Raw genomic sequence first — 21,740 nt, 5'->3', positions numbered from 1 at the left:
ACATCAAAGTTTGCAAATTGCGAGCATCTTTCTCTGTTACTGTAATTACTCCTTTATAGGAGTAAAAGAGAAAGATGCCCGTAATTTGCGAACTTCGGTGTTCACGGTGCTAGGCCACCTGTGCGAAAAGAGAAGAGTCGTGAAATGTAAAGAAATTAGTGATGTGATTAGTAGAAATTTACTAAGAATAGTAAATTTTCCAAAGAGGGTAAATTCCCAGTAACGTTTCTGGTATCGTCCCAAAAGTCAGTAAATTACGATAAAGTTCTATTTTTCTTTTATTATCAATGTGTTTATTATCATTATAACAATGCATAAATGTGTCTGTAATGTTTAAGGACTTTGGATTTCAATTTTGGTAATTATTTATTCTGTATTGGCTCTCATTTCACCAATTTAAACATGCCGAAATAAATACATACCTATTTATATAAACTTACTTAAGTACCTAATAAAAATTGTGTAACACTGATTCTCATCGTGCCGACATCATAGTCACCCTAATGAGTTTGACAATGTTGTCTTGTATTTTTATCGCAAAATGTAATAATTGTGGCTTCCTGTGGCCTATTTTATAAAGCTACAAGTTACAATTTACAAGCGGAAGTCTCGTTCTAACACATAGGGTTAGAAAGAGACTTCCGCTTGTAAATTGTAACTTGTAGCTTTATAAAATAGGCCACTGGTGAAACAATATTCCACAATTAGAAATTCTTTCACTCCCACAACCTTTAACGCAACATATTTTCACCAATTTTAGGAAATTTTGCATTCACGTGTTTTGATAACATGTCATGACGATAGGGATACCAATTAACATTCAAAGTTTCTACAATGTCTACCACACCAAAATTAATGTTTTTTTTTGTTGTCCACATGCTTGGTTAAATCAGTTAATAATATTGACATCATACTTATTTACAAATTTCTTAAAAGATATCAGAACCTTACTCTGAATATAGCATTTAAATAATATAAGAAGTTATTTAATTTGAGTAGTATATTGATATAAATACTACCACAATGGTATATTTTTAACATTGGCAACACGTGCGAGTGAGACACCGCGACCCACCTTTGCTATCTCAAGTGGACCGTTTTTTCTAGTCTGGTACGAACGTCTTTCTAGCTCGGTGATAAAGTTCAATTTAGTATGGCAAAAAAAGTGACAGTGCAGTCCATCTTATAAGTCCATGGTGTCAAGTGTCATTTGCTCAACGGGTGGTTCTGAAGGGATAATTGTTTCTCACGACTTATTAAATTTATTTGTATAAGATAAATTATTTGAAAGTCATAAGATATAAATATGAAGTAGACGTTTTTATTTTCTATACTAATAAAAATATAAAAAAATGGGATTATGAGTCTTAATTTTGTACAAAATATTGTATATTACAAAACTCACTGTATTTTGATAACATTTGGAACGATCACTACTATCAAGGGCCCAACCCTTTCTGTTCTCTTTCACGACGCAGCAACTATAGACGGTCAAGCAAATCTTGTCAGTAGAAAAAGGCGCGAAATTCAAATTTTCTATGGGACGATAACCCTTCGCGCCTACATTTTTCAAATTTGCCGCCTTTTTCTACTGACAAGATCTGCTTGACGCAGTATAGTATCATTTCTCTCTCCTCGCTCTTTTAAAATGCCGTTTGTCAAAAAAGGACAACCATACTGTTGACAAGGTGGACTTCAAATCAAGTGTTGCCTTTCTTGATGCGCCCAGGCTGTGTATGTGTGCGTAATAGCGTGTATGTGTGCTCTTTTAGGGATGTGAAAAGTCGATTTTAATCATGTTATATATCGATAAACGCTACACAGCGGAACGAAATAGCGATTAAGTGAAGCTTCAATATCTTCGTTAAACATAAACATAATTGAAATACTAATGGATAATGAATATATTATAATATAATTCAATTATTGCGGAACACCTATTTTAGGATGTATTTATGTATTTTAATTAAATATCTGAACTTTCCCTTGGTTCCCTGCTGGGGCGTGACTATAAAATTGTGATCTGATTACCACAATAAAGAATAAAAGCGTTTTTGGTCATTTTAGGTATCGTTAAGCCTTTGAAGTTAAATTAAAATTGCAAGAAATGTCGATAGTTTATCGATATGACTTTATCGACATGGCTACAGCAACGTGGGCCTCATTGTTAATCGTACACTAAACAAAAGTGGCAACAGTGACAGCTCGCTGAGACTACGTCTTTATATATTATAAGTCTATGACTACTATTATTAACGCATTCACTGCCAGGGGGCGTGGCCTAGGAACAAACTTGTATGACGGTAAACGCACATGTGCGTTGGCCGTTGGGGGCAGTGAATGTGTTAAAGCCATTACAGACGGCCGTACCGGACCGCCAACTTGGTCAGTGGGGAGCATCTTTGCGTGCACGTCCACAGATAAGATAATCACTCGAATTTTGACAACCCTAAATAGCCGAACGGGATAGTGCCATATATTAGAAAGGGATAGCGTGATTCGACCCTGAACCGCTGTCAAACTTCGGGTTTGTAGGAAGTGTGCTTTCTGTACGGTAGTAATTATTTATTCTGTGCCTCCGTGAGGGCATAATTAATTTGCACTGATTCTTGTAAGTTTTGTTCTTTTGACGACGTTAGTCATTAGATGCGTTACCCCAATTCTAAATTGGAAGTTGTTAATCAAAGGCAATGCTTTTGTTTTCTATAAAATATACTTGACATAGGTGCTGCTTCTATTTCTGGTGCATACGATCACTGTTACCTCCTCCTAGGTACCTAGATAATTATAATTTGTTAAGATGACGATGGCGCGTGAGTCATGATAGGATGGGATTCATCGTTAAAGTGGCTAACACACTATCGCACCGCACCAAGGTCATAGAGGGACGCACCCATAACTAAGAGGGAGAAAGAGATATCGCTTTCTTCCTCTTACTTATGGGTGCGTCCCTCAATGACCTTGGTGCGGTGCGATAGTGTGTTAGCTACTTTATATTAGTATTATAATAGCAAAGCGAATGACGAGGTTGAATATACAGGGTGTTTGGTACATCGTTTGCCAAATTAAAACGGCAGATAGGTTGAGTCATTTGCTATCTTCTCAGGCCTAAAAATTTTTAATTTTGTGCAAAAAAATTTTTTCACTTCTATGACAGTTTTTCGTAAATTTCAAATTTTTACTTGCGTAGTAGTAAAAGAAACCATGGCCAATTTTGTTTTTCTAGGCATGAGAAGATAGCAAATGACTCAAGCTATCTGCCGTTTTAATTTGGCAAACGATGTACCAAACACCCTGTATATAAATCTAAGGACAATGTTTATTGTTAACAATAATGTTGATAAGGGTAGTATTTAACCTTTTGGCCGCCGGACCTAGTCCGCAAAGACGCTCACTCACACGCCAGAGCAAATTTTAAGTAAACAACTAATAAAAAGTTTAGGGATTGCAAATAGTGATATCGATATTTACAATTTATGGTAAAAATCTTTTTAATTTAGCTTTGTTCTTATCCTGTTTTAATTTCATTCCAAATTGCCAAAATTAAACATATGTTTTACACTCGAAAATGTTTAAAATATAGGGATTTAACATAAAAAACAACCACTAAACAATGTCGATTCAAGACGTGATATCGCCGCACTAGGCTGTACGAGAAGTCTTTTATACAAGACAACGGCGCGCATAGACTGCCCGCAGTGCAGACCGACAAGGACAGTTTTCGCGCGGATTAAGTAATAATAGTCTCTAGGTCAACGGCGTAAGCGCTTGTCGGTACGTAAACTTTATTGGCGTAACGTTAAAGCTGCGCATCATGTATCGATAAAGTCAATATATCGGAACTGTTTTAGTGAAAATTACACGTGGGTTGAATTTTTTATGAGTGTAGATATTATTCCGGAATTAGAATCTATCATTATAATATCAGTTTGGTTTACATTAATTTATAAACTCTAACCAAAAAAACCTTCAACGACTTGTTATAAAAATACACATTAATTTCAATGTTATAATAAAAAACTTAAGTCTGATAAACAGGTATGTCCATCTGTACCACTCTTGTGCGAAGCGGTCGCTGCGGTGTATCCCTTCCCAATAAGCTATAAAATAACATCAATTATTTTTTTATTTATCCTTCTGCAATTAAATAGTCCACAATCTACAAGGGCAAATTTACTTGTCTGACTCTAATTTATACAGCTAAAGAAGCTGCCTGAACTTTACATATAGTTATGCCTATCTGACTCTCGTTCTACGTATTCTAGTAAGTAGTTACCTACTATTCGTTAAAAAAAAATTGGCGATTAACAAGTGTTAAAATACTTAAATAAAAACATATTTCTGACTTTATATTTAATTTAAAAATTCCCATATCGAGTTAACATTCCCATCCCTAGCTGTCTTTTATACAAGACAACGGCGACGAGGAACATGAAAAACATTGAAAATTGGAGCAATTTTTTTAAAAGCCTTATTATAAAAGAATGGATTTATATAGCTGCTTAAAAAGCAAATAAATGAAAAAACAAAGACCTAAAATATGAACAAGAGTGTAAATGAAATTGCAAATGTTATTATTTTCACATTAACTCGGTGGTTGAATTTGTGTCTTGTATACAAGACGACGGCGCCAGCGTATCGTTCTATCGTTGTCTTGTATACCGGACAACGGCGGTCAAAGGGTTAAGTAGGTAGCGGTAACCAATATTCAATTAAGTACTTAAATTTATTTTATTAGAGTTATGGACAGCACGATATGTTATCAAGTTATCATTATCAGTGATTACTTATCACAGACATATTTTTTTTGTAAGTCTCGTCTATAAGTTCGTTTTTTTTTAGCATTAGAAAGAACTTGCAAGAAGGTAAGCAATCTTGACATGTCTTTTAATTGATAAACGCTTTTTAAAAACCAAAAACTATTAAGTACTTATGAAAGCAGAAGAATATAAATGATCGTATTAGATTCATAATTTTATTGTTACATATTTGCCGTAACTTATTTTTAAAATGTGTTTTTCAATTAAGACACATCAAGATTGTTTACCTTTTTTTTTCTAATGCTAAAAAAAACGAGGTATAGTAAAAATATCCAAATGAAAAACTGGAAACTGCATTAATGGGTCATGCTACTCTTGCTACCAGATTGGGTGAAATAAATACACAGAACTTGGCCTTAATGCTAGCTGTCTTTATTTTCCATTTCCTTATAGAAAATACTTTTACAAACAGTATACGGGTCCGGGAGCGCGCCCAGGCGCCCGCGCGGGGCTCCGCTGACTAGTCTCGTGTTGCCGCGACCCCATCCTTCAATGAAAACGATAAAATAATACAAAAAAATACTGATAGCGAGATCGGAACTTCTTACAGGCTCTTCTCAATGTTGATGAGCTCGGCGATGCCGTCGTACATCTCCTTGACGGCGTCGTACTCAGTGAGGCCCATGCGGCGCTTGTTCGAGATGTCGTACACGCCGCCCTCGGCCTCGGTGTGCTCGCCGCGGGTGCCGCGCACCTGCAGGTGGTACTTGGACGCGACCTCCTCCAGCTTGGCCTTGTCGGCGGCCAGCTTGGGCAGCTTGATGTGCACGGAGGCCCTCACGGTCGTACCCAGGTTGGTGGGGCAGAAGGTCAGGAAACCGAGACGGTCATTGTGTGAGAACGGAATCCTCTTCTCAATGTCGTTGACGGCGTTCACCAGCCTCTTGTAGACCTGCTTCAGGTCACCACCCATCTGCATGGAGATGAGGCGGAGATGGTCCTCCTCGTTGCACCAGACCAGGAAAGTCTTGTTCTCGTTGTGGTAGATGCCACGGCCGGTGGGCCAGTAGCGGCAGGCGTTGGCGGCCTGGAGGAAACGGTCACCCTCCTTGAAGAGGAAGTGGTCATCGATGAGCTGCTGCTGGGTCTCCTTGGACATGCCGGTCAGGGGGTAGAAGGTACCCTTGAGCTCACCCTCGAGGCCAGAGAGGGTGGCGGAGACTTTCTCTTCCATCTCTTTGTACTGGGCCTCAGTCAAGCAGGGGTTGAAGGGGTAGCCCTCCATGGAGCGGCCGCAACGGACACGGGTGGACACAACAAACTCTCCAGCGGGGTCCAGGTTGCCGAGGGTCTCAACATCACCCCAGTTCTTGGCGGGGTGCTTGTCGGTTTTCTTGAAACCATTGTGGTAGTCCTCGATGATGGGGTCAAACAGTTCAGCGAAGACTGTGTATGCCTCAGCATCGGGGGCGTAGATTCCTACACCAGAGTCCAAGTTCTCCACACCTGTAAGAAAAAAATAAGAAATAAGTTACATTAAGTTTTCTTTGATAAAATGTCTAAAATTCCTAAATCTAAAGGTAAGGGTAAATTGCCGTATTTTATTGTGCAAATATTTTATTCTAGCTAATAATAATCAAATTGTATAAAAAATTTATTAATTAATTAATGTTTTAATTGTATTTATTTTGTTGCAACAAATTATGATAACTAATTTGAACCTAACAAGATTTAATTTAACATGTCCGTGCAAATAAGATAAATACCTATATCTTGTAACCATGGGCTATTGGCTATTGCCAAGTGATACGTGACACTCGAGTGCCAATCTTATCAGATTAAATTCGCGATATTAGTACTTTTTCATGTCTACGATTGGATTATGAATGACCTTCAGAATCACCATCGATATTATGAATAAAGTTCATAAACAGCAATATTTCTCAAGAACGTAGGAAATAAAAGGATAAGGTAATTTGGTAAAGTGGCTTACCAGACTGGATGACATCCAATAGCGTGGAGCCAAAAGAGGTCTTCTTGTTCTTAAGAGCTTCGAAGACCTCCTTGGTAAGGTACTTCTTCAGCAGCGACTTGGAGTCAGAGGCCTGGAGCTTGCTAAACCCAGCCTCCAACTTCTCGATGGTTGCGGTGTCCACCATTGCTGCGGCTTTTCTGTAAAAACGCGATAACATTAAACGCATTGTTCAAGAAACAAACTACTAACTACGACTAAAAATAAACACAGGATTCTAACGCTTTTAAAGCCGCGCATGTCGCTCGTGTGCACATTTTATTAAAGTTAGCTTAAATCTATTTAAAACGTTTAAAATCGCACGACACTTTCACTTTTCGCTCCAACGACTTTGACAAAGAAAAGCGAAGACGCCTAGATTTTTTTTAATTTAAAAAAATAGTGATGTGCTTGTCATGTTTAACATAATCGAAAACTTTAAACTGTTTAAAGTTTCAAAACTATTTTTTTTTAATTAAATCGACTTACTAAAAGGAAGGTAGATGCAATTAAAGATGTGCAAAGGTAAGTTACGGGTGAACTAAAGTGGGAAATGCAAGTGTATTTGGAAAAAAAGGTTCAAAGTACAAACCGCCTGATGAGGTAATACGCAAGAACGGCGCCACCACAAACCACTATTGGAATCGTGACTTTAAATTTATAATTCATGTTTCAGAATCGTAATCAGCCACTTTATAAATGCAGGAATGGTCTAAGAACTACAGGTAGGGAAGTTGTTACGCGGACTGTTGGATTTTGTTTGAGTTGTTTGTCGAACACACCCTAGTCTACTCGATTTGTTGGAATTACGTAATTTAGCCAGAGGTCGCCTTGACCGGCACGCGCAAGTCGAACGGATGTGTCAGCTCACTGCGCACCGGCGGCGCTGCTTCGTCGTCGCGCGCAGTCGCGCCTCCCACTCGCGACCAGCCAACCCAACGAACGTGTTATCGCGGTTTCTTGTTACCTACTTGCATTCATTCCTGAAGGTACACCAATAATTAAGCGACGATACATTACGGTATCAACTTATCGGTGATTCTACGTAAGTCGTCGGATTACCGGCGCTGCCAATTGATAATGAATGAATACCGACAAATGCATAGCGCTAGTTTGGGTACTGTTACATGCCAAAGAATGCAATGCACATGACCCGTATCAAATGTAAGCTAGGTATGCACGTCAGGTAAATGCAACGCAAATAAAAAACTACCGTAATTTTATCTACCCAATAATTTAGTACTACTTATCGCAAAAATTTAATTTATTGCGTAATATAATCAAAAAACGAACACTCATCTCATTTTCGATTAGTACTAAAGTGTGAATATTTTCTTTATGATATATATACTACACAACCCATTGTACCTTTATTGAACGGCTTTAAATTTGTGAACATAATTTACATTGTAATCCGGATCCGGAAATGACAGCATCCAAAATTGGTTCAATGGCCGACACAAATGAATCATTTGAGCCCACTCTCTCGACCAATGTAACACTACTTTGGATGCGTCCAATTTAGAACTGCTTGACAGCATTGTAGTACATCTTAACAAAAAAATTTCACTGGTTATCAGAGATGAACGCCGGTAGGAACATACGCACCCGTCGGCTTCATCCGCCGGTTTGTTTTCCTTGTTTTCTTTCGTTGCACAACCACCCATTTTCACTAATGCCAATTATAAAACTAGCCGATAAACCATCCACTAATTCACTACAAACTACTGCTAATAAATAAAAGGAATGGAGAAATCTAAATGCAATGATGGAATGATGTTTTGTCCAAATGAATGTATCGGAGCCGGGAGCCGGGAGTGGCGAGGGTGAGCCGAGGGGAGCCCGGATCGATGCGCGACGCACAGCACGCAGCCGGTCGCTTCCCGCCCTTTGGGAACCGCTTCAAAACTTTTTCGGAGGGAAATCGTCCGGGACTGCGAGACCCACAATTGCTTTCGCGGGCGAAATTTAAATGTAACTCCGGAAATCTTGCCGCGCGCTTTGGTTTTATCAGGAAAATTGCACACTTGAACGTTATCTTTGCACATCTTGATGTATAGATTAAGTTGTCACTCTGTATAAACTTGCATTAACCGTTTGAAAGATGCCGGTGGCGCTGAGAGCGGTTGGGTTACGGCGACAAATTGAAGTTAAAAGTCCACCGCTTACCTTGCAAATGTACAACCGTCAGAGTCGACTGCGAGGTGCAGAATGGTCGGTGCGGGAGCGCGCGGAGCGTTAAGCCCACGACGCCCCGCGCCCGCACCGCAGCCCTTCCTCAATCAACCTTGGCCTTGCCGTGGTGCCCCGGCTTGGCTGCCCGCAGCCATGTAGCTAGCCGCTAATTCAACATCAGTTCTAGTCCAAATCGTCGTCTTGACCATCATAATCAATGGCCGAGAACAAAATAAATAATATCGAATCATTAGTTAGATAAGATGTACCTACACAATGTAAAAATAATTTTAGAGAACTATCTTTAAGCGCCTCTTGCACCATCCCACTTAGCCGGTGTTAACCGGTTAAACTGATAACCCAGTGTCAAATGGTACTGGTAACCATGGTAACTTAAGGTTTAACCGGTTAACCTCGGGTTAGTGGAATGGCGCAAGAGGCCCTAAGTGTTTAATTATTTATTTCAACGTAAGTTACAAGCAGTACCTAATTCAAATAAACAGTGAGGCTTTGTATGGTTAAAGCCAAATCTAAAAGTTACCGACCGAGTTACCACACAGCATTTAAGCATCATTTTTAAACCAAGACATTCTTTGTCGTATTACAATCGATCGATTGAAAACTATTTTGATTGTAAGCACTATTCTTCTGATGGGTTACATCAAAGTCGAGAGGGAAATTTAAAATTAGAATGTTGCCGGTTCTTTTTTTTTGTTGCTGGATCGGGTCCAACGTTCTATCGCGACGATGCCAATGTCAAGTTTGTTATTTTTCACTTTCATTGCATAACAAACGTCGATCGTTCCTTGGTTTTGGTATACTTACGGGTTTTATTATAATTTAAATTATCATAAAACGCGCTATATTGCTGGGTATCGTGCAGTGCATGTGCAGTCGCAAATTTAATATACCTGGCACAGAGACCTTGTCAGTAGAAATGTAGGAGCCTAGGATTAGAGTTGACCTCCCATAGAAAAAATTAATTTCGCGCCTTTTTAAGTTGGGTTTGTTTTAGTATAACTTTTTGTTACCTATGTTGGTTGTTATCGCAAAGGCTCCGTATTTGTTTGTTTACGGATACGGCGGGATGGGGTCTAGGGTGTTACCTTTGTAGGCACCGAGCCAACACACTACAAAGTGAAAGGGTAGTTAAAGTGCGTATTAAAAATTCAAGCGTCTAGTATCAACAGTGTCTCTACAAGGCATGGTAGCCCATTAAATATTTATTACCGACTAAGGAAATTGTTTTCCAAGTATAACCTATACATACTTTGGGAGTAGGGTTGCCAACTTTATTTGGTGAAATATAGTATTTTCCAGAAAAAGGCATCAAAAATATAGTACATTTCAAAAAAATATAGTACTTTTAGATAAAATACTAAACACGATGGGTGTAACTTACGTCTATTTTTTTTTGATAACCTTAAAGTTTTATTTAAATTAAACAAAATTGTAAACTATAGCTGGTCAAGCAAATCTTGTCAGTAAAAAAGGCGCGAAATTAAAATTTTCTATGGCCGATATCCCTTCGCTCTTACAATTTTCAAATCTGCCGCCTTTTTCTACTGACAAGATCTGCTCGACCAAGTATACATTACTATCTAAAATTAAAAACTAAAATTAAAAACTAAAATTAAAAACTAAACTAATCTAAATTAAAATAAATCTAAAAAAGGCCCACGTTTAATCGAAAATATAGTATTTTAGCGTACTATATATTTTTCCAAAAATATATAGTACAGAGCCAAAATATAGTACAATACTATATAATAAATAAAGTACGGTTGGCAACCCTATTTGGGAGCTTTTTGTCTCATTTACACAATGAAAATGGCGATGTAATGCTTATTGCTTGTACCCTAAACCTGAAGTGTCAGTATTTTTACCTATGTGTGTCTAAACTATTTTTGTTTACTAGAGATAGACCAAGAAAAGTCTGCAGTGATTTTGATAGCCTGCGCAGTGCAAGTGTTATTTTACCCGTCAAACTTCTATGAAATTATGACGTATAAATAACACTTGCACTGCGTGGGCTATCAAAATCGCTGCAGACTTTTCTTAGTCTAACTCTGACTATATAATTATTAACTACAACAATAAATAGGTTGAGTTTCATTAAGGGATAAGAACATATAGACATACATACGTGCCTTTTAGAAGTACCTACCTATATCTACGTACGAGTATAGGTACGTATTTATAGAAACAGCCATTTTCATTAGTTCCTGAATAGAGTTTAATAGATAGGGCAAAACAATCACGAACTCGCTAGTAATAAGGCTAACAACTACTTATGCACCTCTGTCACAGAATAAATAATAGTACTAGGTACAGAAGACTCACTCTCTAACGCTACGTCTTACGTAGGCGAACAACGCGCGAACGCGGCGCGGCGCGGCGCGGCGAAAGCGGCCGCCGCCGCGCCGCGCCGCGCCGCGCCGCCTGACATTCGCGTGCAAATCGCGCCGCACCGCGTTCGCAACGAGATCGCTTACGTAGGACACTTCTATGGGCATCAAAGGATTGATTTCGCCGCGCCGCGCCGCGCCGCGTTCGCGCGTTGTTCGCCTACGTAAGACGTAGCGTTATAGCCCAGATATGGCCGCTAGGTGGCGACAGCGCCACGCGCGGCTTATGGCAAACCCCAAAATTGGGGTCGAACGGATGTAATTTTAGCTACATGTAGCAAAGCGACGAAATCGAGTGTGCCACGCCTGCCTCTGTACCAGATGGCTACCTACTCCCTCCATTCCATGTCCACTTTAACTATAAGTAACACCTACCTATATACCTATTCTGCATATGACAACGAACGTTTTCCTCAACATTATTTAATAAATACTATGTCTGGCTTGTAAAAAAACCGTACAAGCCCGAGTTGGACTCTCCCACCGAGGGTTCCGTACTTCTTAGTATTTGATGTTGTTGTAGTGGCAACAGAAATACATCATCTCTGAAAATTTCAACTCTCGATCTATCATGGTTCATGGGATACACCCTGGCGACAGACATACGGACGGACAGACGGACAGTGGATCTTAGTAATAGGGTCCCGCTTTTACCCCTTGTGTACGGAAACCTAAAAATGTTTTTCCATTATAATTATAGCTATCTAGTTCTTAATTATGAAGAAAAAAATAGATTTAGGAAACCACTGATTTTTCAAACCATGCAATGATTGGCTTGGTAGGCAATGGTGAATGGTGACTAAGTTTTACGGTATCTAGGATCATAAGAACACTGATTTTGGCCTTAGATTTACCACTCTTGTTACAGAAAATGTTGAAAACATTGAAATGTTGAAAATGTTGAGAAATGTTGTTGAGAACATTGGTGAAAAAAGATTAAGATTAAGATTACCTACACTTTTGGTGCAGGCGAAAACTACACGAGGGGCGCCTTTAGACTGACCTTATCTTTTGAAACAGAAGACACAATTTTTGTTTTGACTGTCGAATAAAATAGTTTGAAATAATTATATACTTATTCGCTAGACTTATAGTAAGGGCACTAAACTTGCATGTCACCTGCAACATTTAATCTTCACATCACATCGGATAGCACTGGGGCCCGATTTTTGAATTTCGATCGCTCGATTTCGTCACTCGAAAGTCGGTGGAAAACGGGGAAATGCTAATTTTTTAAATACGAGCGATCGACATTTGGAATCTAGTGGTATTAACCACTCGATTTCAATTCTATTAGTAGAATTTAAGTGCCTAGTATTGGAGATATTATTTAACGAAATCGAGTGGTCGAAATTCAAAAATCGGCCCCCTGCACGTAGGGTGAAACTCGATTTACTAAAGTCTTTTTATTAATCTATCATTTTAAGAAGGCACTGACCTCGTTTCATCGCTATTATTAGTTTAAAGTTGATTTATTGTCTGCTAAGTTATTATTACATTTATAACAAGCATTTTTATAGAAAAGTAGAACCACAGAATAACTAATAGTAGGTACATACTACTGTATACACCGTGTTTTTATTGAATTCCGTTAACTTCGGGGTATGATTAAGAACGTTTAAGAGAACTAAATGGCATAGTTAATTTTCAAAAAAAAATTTTTTTTTTGCATTTTTTAAAACAAAAAAATAATTTTAAAAAGTAATTAAATGTAGCATATAGCGTTGTTGTAACACGGGCATTACATTTAACTCAACCAAACAATTGAAATCTGTGACTGTGACATATCAATGTCATTTCGAACATCGATCGACCGAGATTGTATTTAAGTTGAGTAGCAAATGTATGAACTCATTCTAAACACTAATCAATATGTAAACCGGCCCTAAGGCAAGTGTACACGCTTGTAGAGGCCTTATAGGAAAAAAAAATTATTGATTATCTCCGAAATGGAGTTAATTAGAATATCGGTGTCTTTGAGAAAGTTACTTGATTTAAGCTCAGGAATGCACCCTTGAAATTAACGGAAAACAAAAAAAACACGGTGTATAGTAGAACCATGACAATAATTACAGAAAACTACCTTAAAGTTTACTCTAAGGGAAGCGTAGGTACCACAACGCGGTAATCTAAATAATATCATTATTCACCCACGATCAATCAAATTATTCATTCGAATTTCAAATACCTATTGATACAACCTTTCAACCTCGAGTCAAGTGGTTGCGTGTTAAAATCGATCGAAAAAAGTTTAGTTAAGGCAAGTTAAGTTAACCCTTATCGCGACTCGCGACCCGGGCCTTACCCAATAAGTCCTTGCAGGCGGCCTTGTTTCGTAGAAACAGCTGAGTAGCTGACCTATATAGGAGGAAGCCTCTAAAGCGTGGGGTTATTAGGACGCGGTTTTCCTTAGCAATGATAACGCTTATTAGTTTGGGAAACCAATTTGTAAGTAGGAAAATGCGGATCGTTTGTATAGTTATTATAATGAAAGTAATTTTACCGTAACCCTAATAATTGCGCATCCGCTGTTCTGACCTTTACCTTTTTTAGCATAGCTCATTTTAGGGTGAGGTTCAGTGTATTTTTAGGGTTCCGTACCCAAAGGGTAAAACGGGACCCTATTACTAAGACTCTGCTGTCCGTCCGTCCGTCCGTCCGTCCGTCTGTCAGGCTGTATCTCACGAACCGTGATATCTAGACAGTTGAAATTTTCACAGATGATGTATTTCTGTTGCCGCTATAACAACAAATACTAAAAACAGAATAAAATAAAGATTTAGGTGGGGCTCCCATACAACAAACGTGATTTTTGACCGAAGTTAAGCAACGTCGGGCGGGGTCAGTACCTACTTGGATGGGTGACCGTTTTTTCTTGCATCATGGTACGGAACCCTTCGTGAGCGAGTCCGACTCGCACTTGCCCGGTTTTTTACAAACGGTAGCTATAGGCACCTACCTATACTAGGTATATTGTATAGGTACGTTATGTAGTGAGTCACTTATTGATCACACACATCTTATTTTTCTGAGTAAAGAAGGTGTAGCATGATAAAGGCAAGATAAGATATGTAACGTTTCTGTCATCTTCATATGATCTTAAAGTGACGAGATATTTATCTTTATTAGGCAATAAACTCATGTCAATTGTCAAAACCTATTCTAGCGCCATCTGTAAAATACTTCGGCCAATCCCATTCGACAATCTAAATGTGACATGAGGTAGGTGTCAGAAGATCGTGTGGTCACGGTCAGGGTATCTCTATTTGCTGAACATCATATAAGCCTGTCTCACAAGCCACGGCGATAACCTTCCCCTTGACTGACCTGCATTCCACAGAGAAACCCTACAACACAACACCATCCAGATGGAAATATAGATTAACTATTTACAAAACAATATCACCCTTCAGCGTGCCAAAACAAAGATTCACATTACCAACTTAATGCAAAATATCTTGTTATTAGAGTGTCGACATATCTGGATAAAGTTTCACCTCACTAAGTCAAGTAGTGCGGTAAGCGGTAAGCGTATAGTAAGTATTTATAGGGCTTTTACTAAGCACCGAAACGGCTTAGTAAACCAATCTGTATTGCTGTTGAGTGTTTTATTTTTTTATTTTATTTTATTTTATTTTATTACAAGGAGATAGAACAGAAGCATGCAAGTGAAGAACAATGTGGATAGAATATACGTAACTAGTACAATACAGATTATGCTGTTTCCTTAAACATATCTCACCGAGAACATAAGTGGTATAATAAAAACTTTTTACAAAAAAAAGAAAACCGACTTCAAAAAGGATGAAATAAAATATTATCCTTTTTAAGTCTATGCGTTACCAACTGATATGTTTGAAGTCGGTGCCAAGCCAACCTTTGAAGCATACCATGATTTTGGTGCGATTCTATAATGATTTACGTTGGATTGCCTTACACGACGACAATGAACGTACTTTCTGTAGGTACAGTCGTCGTTAAAAATATGTTTACACTTTTCGTCTTATATTACATATTACAAAGGAGTACGGTGCAAAAGTGTAAACATATCTTTGACGTCGACTGTACCTAAGAACACACGATCAAATCTTCTTGGTACAGTCCGTACCATGTTTGTCGGCACGCAAGCGTGGGATTGGGACTGAGTTATTTCCCGTCCCTTATTCAGAGGACTACATTTCAAAATATAAAACAATTCAAGGAATTTACTTTCTTGCCAAATTTCACCTAAAGCGGTTCAGTTGTTTAGCCATGAAAAGGCGACAAAGAGGCAGACAGAATTACTTACACATTTATAATTAGTTATTAGTACAGTTCTAATGGGATTTATAGTCATAAAGCTGATTATTTTTGACGGGTATTGTTACTACTTGGCTTGGCACCGACTTCAAACATATCAGTTGGTAACGCATAGACTTAAAAAGGATAATATTTTATTTCATCCTTTTTGAAGTCGGTTTTCTTTTTTTTGTAAAAAGTTTTTATTTTTCCATTTTTAGTTTTTAACGCATTGTTAAAAAGTGCGCGACGCATGAATGAAAAACAACATCATGATTAACACTAAATTCGTGTACCTACTTTAATAAATATGTACTTAATCAGGAATTTTTTCGAGTCCGTCTGGGAAATTATAATTCCTGACACTACACTAAATCCATCCTCCGCCCCGCCGCTGACCCAATCCCTCAACTCCTCGATCACTCTACCTCACAGCGCATCAACCCCTGATCCATGAACCCCTCGACCCTGAACCAGCAGCCCTTCAACCGCCATTCCCTTAACTTCGCTTCGCCTTAACTCCTAACCCTAACCCCCGATCAGTAGCCTTACCAGCTTACCAAGAGTTTGACATTGATTTATTCGCTAGCGTGTGTGTAACTTACTTTCTTTGCATCTCGCTCGTACTGGTATATTAGTGCGAGCGAGATGCATAAATAGTAAGTTACGAAGACGTTAGCGTCGCTAACTTAGCGAATATGTCAATGTCAAACTCGTGGTAAGGCTACACTTGGCTACACTTGCACTACATCAAATTGGCGGTTTTCGGAAGCAAATGCTCGAGTTACTTTAGAAAACACCGAAATCACTTTACACGTGCCTTTAAAAACTGAGGAGTTCCCTCAATTCCTCGTGGATTCCATCATCAGACCAGAACCAAAAATAATACGGAAACACCTTGGAGGTAACTCCTTCCAAACAAAAAAAGAATTACTCAAATCGGATCACAGGTGCCGGAGTAATTGCTGAACATACTACATTTAAAAAATCATCATCATTATCATCAAAACAATCATCATCATCAGGTCTACTTCATCAAAGTGGTGGTTTTCGGGAGAAAATGCTCGAGTTGCTTAAGAAAACACCCAAATCACCATGCATGTGCCTTTAAAAATTGAGGAGTTCCCTCAATTCCTCATGGATTCCATCATCAGACCAGAACCAAAAATAATACGGAAACACCGTGGAGGTAACTCCTTCCAAACAAAAAAATAATTACTCAAATCGGATCACAGGTGCCGGAGTAATCGCTGAACATACTACATTTAAAAAATCATCATCATTATCATCAAAACAATCATCATCATCAGGTCTACTTCATCAAAGTGGTGGTTTTCGGGAGAAAATGCTCGAGTTGCTTAAGAAAACACCCAAATCACCATGCATGTGCCTTTAAAAATTGAGGAGTTCCCTCAATTCCTCATGGATCCCATCATCAGAACAGAACCAAATTAAAATGGGACCAACTCGGAGGTAGCTCCTTTCAAACAAAAAAAGAATTACTCAAATCGGACTACGGATGTCGGAGTAATCGGTGAACGTACATAGAAAAAAAAAAAAAAAAAAATGGCCAAGCCAAATCTAACCTACTTTAAGATCTCACATTTTTTTAAAATAACAGCAATTGTTATAGGTATCCAATAAAGCAAAGAAATAGAGTTTAATACTTGTTTATAATGTTATTTTGTTCCTATAAATACATATTTGGATTTTGCATAGAACTTGGCACTCATTTAGATCTCCATTCTTTTTGCGGCGAACCCCACAGCCAAGCATAAGTTTTGTATTGAACTTGGCTCTCCTTTTTTACATTTATGTTTTTGATGGGATATCAATACTTTTTGTAAAGAAAACTAGGCAGGTATTGAGATTTAATGTTTTTTCTTGTGTTTCCGCTGCATGTTTTTTACTTCTGTTCTTTGTATTAATTATGTGGTGCCGCGCGCCGCCAACGACACACCGTTTTGGCCGGTTGTTTAGCGCGTATTACAGGTTTTTTGTATGGGGACCCCCCCTATTTTTTTACTTTTTTTATTTTTAGATTTTTTCCTACGATTACACACAATTACCGAGCTGGATTCCAAATTTCATCCTTCTAGGTCATCTGGAAGTAGGTTAGGTTTAGGTACTATATGTCAGTCACAATAAAAAAGAAATTTGTATGGGGACCCCCCCTATTTATTAACTTTTTTTTGTTTTTAGTTTTTTTCCTACGCTTACACACAATAACCGAGCTGGATTCCAAATTTCATCCTTCTAGGTCATCTGGAAGTAGGTTAGGTTTAGGTACTTATATGTCAGTCACAATAAAAAATGGTTTTTTTGTATGGGGACCCCCCCTATTTTATAACTTTTTTTTTATTTTTAGATTTTTTCCTACGCTTTCACACAATAACTGAGCTGGATTCCAAATTTCATCCTTCTAGGTCATCTGGAAGTAGGTTAGGTTTAGGTACTATAAGTCTGTCAGTCAGTCTTAAAATTTACGACTTTGTGACCTTCATATCTTTATAACCGTTTGAGCTAGCTTCATGAAATTTGGGCTTCTAGATGTCCTTATGGATATAATTAAACACACGTAGTTTTATGTGTTTACGTTAAAGATGTTTTGAGTTATAGAAGGGTCAAAAGTGGCACCAAGTGGTTCGTGTAATATTACACTTGGCGCTGGCTAGCCAGTTCCTTTGCTTGAACTTGGCTTGACACGCTGCCGCGTGTCTAGATACAACATTACTTATCTCAACAATTATAAACTCGAATTGTTACCGCTTTTTGCCACGCCTCATGGGAGACCTAGTGCCCGCTTGGCAACTAATCCCAAAAATCAGCGTAGGCACTAGTTTTTACGAACGCGACTGCCATCTGATTTTCCAATCCATAGGGGAATAAGCCTTATTGGGATTAGTCCGGTTTCCTAAAGATGTTTCTTTTCTTCGAATAGCGACTGGTAAATACCTATCAAATAATATGTCGTACATAAATTGCCTGCCACGCATACTTTAACCCAATACCCTTGAATAGAAACGATTTCCCGTCGAATCAAGGCCCTTTTACATACTTTCCTATGCCGTATTTTGAAGGTTTATTGTATAAAGCATATTAAAGTTTGGGCTCTGCACGCAGTTCTATTTGCTTTGACGTAGTTCTATCACGCAATGTTGTTTACAAAATAAAGGCTAGGAACGTTTCCTCAAGCTAGACAAAAAGTTAGTGTTCAATGTTAATTAACATTGTATGCATCATTAAATTTCAATGAAACACTAAGAAGTGAATCAACGTCGGTATTTGTACGGACTTTTAGAAGGAAGGAAAATTTAGGCCTCAACCGTGTGACAGATGCATTATAATATTTAAATGCTAATGTCTCATTATATATATATATATATATATATATATATATATATATATATATATATATAATAAATGTGTCGTTTCCAAGCCAAAAATACCCACTTTATTTCATAAGGCCGCTTTGACGGTTATTCGTATAAATATACAAGCAAATCTCGTCCTTATGGTACCGACAAAGTGGAACTTTTGACTAGACTTCGAAATAGGACTGAATATTTTCTTAAAGTATCAAAAGTAGGTAATCTATTTTTTATAGGTTAACAGACAAATTTTTGGCAATCACAATGACGAATATGATGCAATAAAGTCGTTCAATCTGAAACTAAAAACAATGTATGGCTTGATTCGTCATCAACCCACGTCATAACAGGAAATTCCCTGTACAGTCATCCTTCAATCTTAATATCATTTTATCAAAGACATCCTAATGCTAACTGATCTTTGTCTGAAGTTTTTTCTTCGAAGTTATTTTGTGGAAGTATAAGAATATGGTACATCTATATCTGCTCGCTATCAATGTGATACAAGTTAGTTATATATATTTTGTGCCACTACCTATTTTGACATATATGAGCAACATTAAATCTATCTTAACCCTCGTTCAGAATTTTGAAGTAATCTATCGCAGCGCACGTAACTTATTTATACCTGCCTTTTCTTTTAACACACCAAATACTCGAGAATATGTGTCTCGTGACTCTCGTCAGTTTGTCTCGATAGAAAAAAATGAGTTACGCAGATCGATCGTCATCATGCCAACTGGCAACTGTCAAGCTTGACTGATTGGCGACCCGGTTTGGGATAATTAGCAGCTCCAGTGTTTAGAGTCACTCATTCACTACTCATACGACTTTTATTTTAAAGGCAGGGACACACTTATCCCACGTACGCAACGTATGCAATGCATTGTGACAATTTGAACCCTGAAAGTTTTATGCTTAGAAACATACTTATCATGCGTTGCGTTTCGTATGACAAGTATGTTTCTAGGCGTACAAATTTCAGGGTTCAGATGTCATTATGCATTGCATACGTTGCGTACGTGGGATAAGTGTGTCCCGAGCTTAACCCTGTCAAGGGAACCAATTGAAAAAAGCCGTGGGAAGGCTTCGCACGCGGTTATTATATTTCAAACAGTATTGTAACTTATCAACTTGATGGTGATCCGTAGATCATGAGATGGGTTTTTGAGGGAATAAAAAGGAATGAACAAAACTGGACAACACTGAAGCAAAGGCATTGTTCAACGTGTTTGGGTTAGACTTGTTCACAACTATTCCAAATTTTAAATCGATAGCGTAAGCAGTTCGAGATATTTAAGAATGAGACGGGATAAGTGGCGTACCTACACGAAGAGAGGCCTATGCTCAGCAGTGGGCGACTGAAGTCTATAATGGAGAACGAGACAGGCAGACAGCCGGACAGAATCGCACTAACAGGGTTCCTTTATAACTTTTCAGCACGGAACTCTAATTTGGACTGATGGATGGATGAGGAGACAATAGTTTGGTGCCTCAGATTGTTGGGAATTATGTACCAAGTACTATTAGCATCACCATCACAAGAATAGCCTAATAGCCTCGTAAGCAGTAGGCAGGGCAGTATTTACAACTAGTACTACCAATCTAAGCTAAAGCGGACATCATAAAGGCAAAGGTGGATTTACTTAAAATTCAGACCGGATACATGTTAAAGAACTGCCTTAGCTTTTCATCGTGTATGGTCCTTGGCAGTGACAGTGAGGACTGAGCAAGCCTTGAGTAACGGTCCCGTCCCGACGCACTTGCCATGCGAGCCTCTTTTTGCACTGTTTGACTTCTGTTAACAAGCAACAATACATACCTACATTGAGCTAAATACTTGCTATATTTATAAGATTAAGATATAAGTCATCTGGTCATCTCACGGAATTTACATGTTATCTTATCAGTGAAAATTCGCGAAGCTCCAGCCTTGCTCCAAATCATGGGCGGCCGGCCAATGTCAATGTCAGGACAGCCTTGAAGATTATTCACGAACACTTGTTTATTCCGCTGATTACGTAGATTTATAGCAGGAAGATGTTTACGAATTTTACAATGGCCAGATCAGTTTAAGTACGCCGGAGCGACTCTTTTACTATCGGCTAAGCACTTAAGTATTTTGCTTTCTAGTCTAGTTCCTAATCAAAAACATACTTATTCATGGAAACTTTTATAAAATATACGGTAAACAAGTAACGTGCAAACACTTGACATGATTTTGCGAATCGAAGGTTGCTATTTCACTCCGAAATGTCTATCATTCTGTCACACCACGTGTCGCTTCAGTTGCGTGGTGTTAACAAGAGATAAGTTTATTTTATCACGTGGATGTCTATAATACGCCTACGTTCATAATACGCCTGCACGGCCTGCAGCAGCCGAATGAAGGATGGGTTTATCCACGTGATAAAATAAGTGTCACTTTTTAACCCCTTACGAACGGAAGAGACGGACACTGTCTATATGACGCTGTCACGTAGGTAGACAAGTACAAACGTACTGCTTGTGTTATCAGCTTATCATTTTCTTCCGCACAGTTAACCACAATATTCCGTTTACCAATTAATCGAACAAAATTCATCATCATCTTTACTTACCTCACATCACCTACCCTCACCAGCAGACACGTCATCAAAAACAGCAAAACAACTAGGTACAGTCGCAGCCACTTGCGCACAAGCACTTTGAGATAGGATATCATGGCAGAACATTCGCGAACCTGTCCGATATCGGA

At 38.4% G+C, this 21,740-nt stretch overlaps 1 protein-coding gene across 2 annotated transcripts; it reads right to left on the bottom strand.

Moving 5' to 3' along the window:
* Window positions 1-5,170: 5,170 nt before the first annotated feature.
* Window positions 5,171-9,085, bottom strand: LOC134680325 (arginine kinase). 2 transcript variants are annotated; one of them, XM_063539441.1, is made up of 3 exons: window positions 8,941-9,085; window positions 6,754-6,932; window positions 5,171-6,266 (listed from the first exon to the last, which is right to left on the bottom strand). In XM_063539441.1, the coding sequence occupies exons 2-3, from the start codon at window positions 6,917-6,919 to the stop codon at window positions 5,365-5,367; spliced, it is 1,068 nt and encodes a 355-aa protein (XP_063395511.1). In that variant the 5' UTR covers window positions 6,920-6,932; window positions 8,941-9,085; the 3' UTR covers window positions 5,171-5,364. The 2 variants fall into 2 exon arrangements, with proteins under 2 accessions (XP_063395511.1, XP_063395510.1); XM_063539440.1 differs by lacking the exon at window positions 8,941-9,085 and adding an exon at window positions 7,364-7,652.
* Between the last annotated feature and the right edge of the window lie 12,655 nt (window positions 9,086-21,740).

The sequence above is a fragment of the Cydia fagiglandana genome, chromosome 3 (genome assembly GCF_963556715.1).
Source record: "Cydia fagiglandana chromosome 3, ilCydFagi1.1, whole genome shotgun sequence".
Lineage (NCBI taxonomy): Eukaryota > Metazoa > Arthropoda > Insecta > Lepidoptera > Tortricidae > Cydia > Cydia fagiglandana.
Note: the sequence above shows the minus strand (reverse complement) of the source record. Positions and strands in the feature narration are given on the sequence as shown.

Coding starts and splice junctions, on each gene's coding strand:
- LOC134680325 (XM_063539440.1), bottom strand. CDS start 7,440: ATGAATTATAAATTTAAAGTCACGATTCCAATAGTGGTTTGTGGTGGC. Junction 6,933..7,363: donor GCGTATTACCTCATCAGGCG/GTTTGTACTTTG, acceptor GCGTTTTTACAG/AAAAGCCGCAGCAATGGTGG. Junction 6,267..6,753: donor ATTGGATGTCATCCAGTCTG/GTAAGCCACTTT, acceptor TTTTTCTTACAG/GTGTGGAGAACTTGGACTCT.